The 5,527-nt window shown below is 34.3% G+C and overlaps 1 protein-coding gene across 1 annotated transcript; it reads left to right on the top strand.

Moving 5' to 3' along the window:
* Nucleotides 1–1,048: 1,048 nt before the first annotated feature.
* On the top strand, nt 1,049–3,133 carry LOC127798889 (AAA-ATPase ASD, mitochondrial-like). Its single transcript, XM_052332532.1, has 3 exons — nt 1,049–1,576; nt 1,839–2,358; nt 2,505–3,133. Exons 1-3 carry the CDS (start codon nt 1,152–1,154, stop codon nt 3,033–3,035), a joined length of 1,476 nt encoding a protein of 491 aa, XP_052188492.1. The 5' UTR covers nt 1,049–1,151; the 3' UTR covers nt 3,036–3,133.
* Nucleotides 3,134–5,527: the final 2,394 nt, after the last annotated feature.

The raw sequence follows: 5,527 nt of genomic DNA, 5'->3' as shown, positions 1-5,527 counted from the left end.
CGGCTAGTGACGACGGCCATGGCATCCTCAAGCTATATGTATATATATATTTGATTTTTTAAATATCTTGTGTAATATATTTAATTTATTTTTAAACAATTTCTTAAAATTCAATTAAGCCAATTAAACACCTTCAATTGATATTTTGTCTGGAATTTAATTTTAGATAATTCAATTCTCGAAAATTCATTTTCTTTCCACTTAATTTCTACCATTGCAATCAAACGCACCGTTAGGGTATGTTTAATTGAAATTATTTTTCATTGAAAATGTCACGTCAATGAAAAATTTTTCATACTTGCATGTTTGATTGTTTAACATTTTTCATGAAAAATTTTCATAGTATAACACATGAGAACATGTTTTAACTCATTTTCCATAAAAAATTGTAATTAGGGGAGGTAGGAATTGTTTTTCGTGGAATTGAAAAATATTTTCCCTTTCTATCTTTTTCCAAATTTGATTGGAATTACTTTTCATAGAAAATATCACATTAATAGAAAAAATTTCATACTTGCATGTTTAATTAGTTAACATTTTTCGTGAAATTTTTTTATGGTACAACATATTAAAGCATATTTTAATATATTTTTATAAAAAATTACAATTAAGAGAGGTAAAAATTATTTTTCATAAAATTAAAAAATATTTTCCTTTTTCATCCCTTTTTCAATCAAACACACGCTTTTGTTCCGCCCAATCTCAGTTTTCGACTGAAAACTAAATTAATTATAAAATATTTTTATTATTATAAATGAGGCCAACTTAGCATAAAGATCCAATCCATAAAATTTTAAACAAAGGAGCGTGACGTCACCGGGTCTGTGAATTTCCCAATGTGGGGCCCTACGTTTGGATAGCTGGAAAGGAAAGCTAGTGATTTTTCTTAAGTGACAAATATAAATGAAAAGAATTGAGCATTTCTAAAATAACTTTTATATATATATATATATATATTGGTCTTTTAAAATATATTAATTGATGAGTCAATGTCTAAGTCTCTTAAGACTGAAAGTAAACAACTTTGACAAGTCGGACAAACGCGAGAGGGAGGCATTCGAAGCAACTTCCCCCATTTCTCTTCAGTCTCCTCTGTATAAGTAGCAGCAGCAGCCTGACACGAAGCAGAAGCGAAGAAAGACGAGAGGACGATGATGATGGAAGGAGAAGTGTTCGGAAAACTAGGCACAGCCTTCACTGGGCTGATGATAATCTGGGCGATGTTCCAGCAATACTTCCCCTTGAGAATTAGAGACGAAATAGAGAAATACGCTCACAAATTGGTGAGCCTGGTTTACCCCTACGTTAAGATCACTTTCCACGAATTTACCGGCGACAGGTTCGAGAGGAGCAAGGCTTACGCCAACATCGAGAGGTATCTGGGCGCCAACTCCACGACGACGGCGAAGAGGCTCCGGGCAGACATGGTGAGCGACTCGCACTCGCTGGTGCTTAGCATGGATGACCATGAGGAGATCTCCGACCGCTTCAGAGGCATCAAGACTTGGTGGGCTTCCAGCAAGAATCTTCCCAGCAACCAGACCATCTCTTTCTATCCCAACGAAGAAGAGAGAAGGTATACACACACACACACACAAATTCAACCATAAAATTGAAATTCTGATGGCAGGTATTAATGATTATTGAGGTGTGGTCTATATTGGGATGACCTATTTATATGCTACAACTCTATTGAGATCAAATATATAATAAGGTCTCCTCTGTATCCCTATCCCTTATTCGCCAAAATGGATTCCAACTGACAAACTCTATATATATCTCTATGAAAGCAGAATTTGAAGAGATAATTATATAACAATAGCAATATACATTGATAGGTATTATGCACTCTATTTCCACAAGAAGCACCGGGAAACCATCACGAAGCTGTACTTGAAGCATGTAATGGAGGAGGGGAAGGCCATCGCCGTGAAGAACAGGGTGAGGAAGTTGTACACCAACAACAAGAGCGAACACTGGTATGGCTACAAAAGAAGCACATGGAGCCATGTGACGTTCGAGCACCCTGCAAATTTCCAGACTCTGGCTATGGACCCGATGGAGAAGCAAGCGATCATCGACGATCTTCTCACTTTCCAAAATGGGAAGGATTACTACGCAAAGATTGGCAAGGCATGGAAGAGAGGCTATCTTCTCTATGGCCCTCCAGGGACCGGTAAATCCACCATGATTGTCGCCATGGCCAATCTTCTAGATTACGATATCTATGATCTGGAGTTGACTTCAGTGATGAACAACACTGAACTGAGGAAGCTGTTGATCGACACGACAAGCAAGTCTATTATAGTCATCGAGGATATCGATTGCTCGCTCGATCTCACCGGCCAGAGGCAAAAGGTTTTTGAATCTTTACCCTTTTATCTAACTGATACTACTGTGTTTATCGCTTTCCTTTCCTTTTTGAACCCACAACCACTACTATTCATGTATGTACTGGCAAAACTGTTTGACTATATATAATTGAGTTGTTTTGCTTACCTAAGGATAAAGAAGAGAAGAAAGAAGAGAAGAAAGAAGAGGAGGACCCGATTCGAAAGAAGATGAAAGAGCGAGATCATCAGAAGAAAGAGAGCGAGGTAACTCTGTCCGGGCTCTTGAACTTCATCGACGGGTTGTGGTCCGCTTGCGCCGGCGAGAGGCTCATCGTCTTCACCACGAATTTCGTCGACAAGCTGGATCCGGCGCTGATACGAAGAGGCCGAATGGACAAGAAGATAGAACTTTCGTACTGCGGCTTTGAAGCGTTCAAGGTGCTGGCCAAGAACTACCTGGACATTGAATCCCACCATTTGTTCCCGACGGTTTGCCGCTTGTTGGAGGAAACCGACATGACACCGGCGGATGTTGCAGAGAATTTGATGCCGAAGTCCAGAGAAGAAAATGCCGCGACTTGTCTGGAGAATTTGATCAAAGAGCTGGAGATGGCGAAGGAAAAGGCAAGGAGGAAAGCTGAAGAAGAAGAAGAAGAAGAAGAAGAGAAGAAGAGGAAGAAAGAAGAAGAAGAAGTGAAGTAGGGGAAGAAAGAAGAAGAGAAGAAAGGGAAGAAAGAAGAAGAAGAAGAAGAGAAGAAGGGGAAGAAAGATGATGAAGAATAAGAAGATGCAGAATAGGAGAAAAAAATAAAAAAAAAGGAGGTTTATTAAACCTCCTTTTTTATATGTTTTGCAGCTGCACAATTGATATATTGTTTTATCATCAACCAACCCTCTGTTTCTGGATCTCAGAATTTAGTGGCACTGTTATGTGATTAGAACTGAATTGCCAATGTCTCTCTCTGTTCGTCAATTTATAGGTTTTGACCCATCTAGTCGTATAGTGCTCCCTCCAGCCTTTGATATTGAAGGGCCCAACCTCTTCTGCTTGACAACATTCCAACCCCAGTCCCCACAGCCGGTGAAATTTGGCCTCTCATTGTCAATATTATATATTAATATTAATAGCACCGCAAAATAAAAATGAAAGTATTGTAAGTGTAAAATAATAACACTGCAAGTATAAAATATGCGCACCACAAAACTAAAATGAAAATAACGTAATATTAAAACGGAAGCACCAGAAGATTAAAATAAAAGTACCACAAGATTAAAAACATAACATTAAAATGGGAATTTACAACACTAGAATGAGAGCCCCACAAGATTAAAACAAAAACACAACAAGATTGAAATAGAAGAAGCGCAACACTAAAATGAGAGTATCATCATAAGATTGAAATGGTAGTACCACAATAGTAAAATGAGACAACTACAAGATTGAAATGAGTACATTGCAAGCCTAAAATTCAAACATTGCAAGATTGAAAAGGTTGGTGGTGTTAGTGCCCTAATACTAAATTTAGATAATATATAGGGTATGTGTTGGACCTAATAATATAATCTTACATATTAATAAATGGTCAGATCTTCATTCATACATCTCTAATTATATACGAATGAGTTTCTAGATGTCCTGATGATTTTATTTTTTGGGGGCGTTTGTTAAAATGAGCAAGATAAGAGGTATCAAGATTAGTTTAAAATGCATTCTGGATCAAGATATGGAATGATCAAAATAAGACTGGAAAGCATTTCAAGATTTCTATCAAAGTGTTTGTTAAATTTTTTAGAATCTACTGATAATTGTGTTTTTTCTTTTTATGTGTTTGTTGATACATATGCTAAGCACCAAGATAAGAGTTTTTTTACCAAAATATCCCTATTACTAAATTTATGATTCAAATAGTATTTTATGATTAATATGAATTGTCAAAAAAATTAAAATTAAAATTAAAAATAATATTTTATTTTCTAAATTCATGTTCAAAAATAAATTTAAAAAGAGTTGAAAAGTAGAAATAATTATTATTAGAATTAAAATAATTCCACCTAGATAATTAAAAATGGCCAAAATATATTTTCATAATAGGTAATAAAATATAAAATTAAATAAAATAATTTAAAAATTGGTGAAAGAAATTATATTAGTTAATAAAATATATATATAGAAAGAGAGAGAAATTTAAATTTTAAAAATCAATGAAATGAATAATGTCATTTAAAATTTAAAATTTGTCAAAACATATAACAATTTAAAATGTATTAAATAATATTAATTATAAGAGTTAAATAAATAATTTTTTTTAATAAATTTAAAATTTTAAAATGTATTAAATGGCATTAACTATCCTATAAGGGGTATATAAGTAATTGAGTCTTATCTTGAAAGAGCTAGATAAATTTATTCGAAGGGGGAGGTCGGATAAATTTATCTTGAAATAGGGAGATAAGAGGTCATATGAGAGCTTTTCTAAAAGTGACCAGATAAGCTTAACAAACACGTTGAAAATACCAAATATTCGGAATGCTTTCCATATCTGACATTTTCTCCCTCTTATCTTGATTAACAAACACCCCTTAAACTATTAGGAATATATGATAAAGATTTATAATATAGGATTTCTTAAAATAATTCTCGGTCTTTAGATTTCTCATAAGAGAATATAATTAATCAATTACGGACTCCAACATGGGCTATTACCATTGATTGGTATCGGATGCTAATGATTATAGATGGTGAATCACATGCCATATTGCATGAGATGGAGATAGTAAACATGTGGATATGTGTTGACTGAACATCTACAAAATGTGAAACATATAACTATTAGTGTTGTGTGCCCTTATACTAGATTTAAATGATCGGGCTCATTTTATGCATTCATTCTATTTTTGTATAAATCTATAAAATGTAAGGTTTTCTTCATTCCTATTTTTTTCAATCAATTATATGAATGAGTCCCTAAATCTTCTATGTGATAATTTTATTTTCAAGATGTTGAAACTGTATAACAGGATTATCTAGTAACAGGATTTCTTAATTTTTTCATAATCCTTAGATTCTTTGGATAAAGACTCCAATTAATCAAGTGCGGACTAGCACAGGGATTAGTATCTCATTCGATATAGGGATACCGATAGGAGAATGATGTGTCACGCGCCATATGACATAAGATATCGCTAGTAGACTT

Source organism: Diospyros lotus, chromosome 4 (genome assembly GCF_014633365.1).
Source record: "Diospyros lotus cultivar Yz01 chromosome 4, ASM1463336v1, whole genome shotgun sequence".
Taxonomy (NCBI): domain Eukaryota; kingdom Viridiplantae; phylum Streptophyta; class Magnoliopsida; order Ericales; family Ebenaceae; genus Diospyros; species Diospyros lotus.
The sequence above is the reverse complement of the archived record's forward strand: the minus strand, read 5'-3'. Positions and strand labels throughout refer to the sequence as shown.

What these genes read in the sequence shown, in the direction of transcription:
- LOC127798889 (XM_052332532.1), top strand. Translation starts at nt 1,152, where the DNA reads ATGATGATGGAAGGAGAAGTGTTCGGAAAACTAGGCACAGCCTTCACT. An exon ending in CCCAACGAAGAAGAGAGAAG is followed by an intron (nt 1,577 to 1,838) that starts GTATACACACAC and finishes ATACATTGATAG; the next exon opens with GTATTATGCACTCTATTTCC. An exon ending in TCACCGGCCAGAGGCAAAAG is followed by an intron (nt 2,359 to 2,504) that starts GTTTTTGAATCT and finishes TGCTTACCTAAG; the next exon opens with GATAAAGAAGAGAAGAAAGA.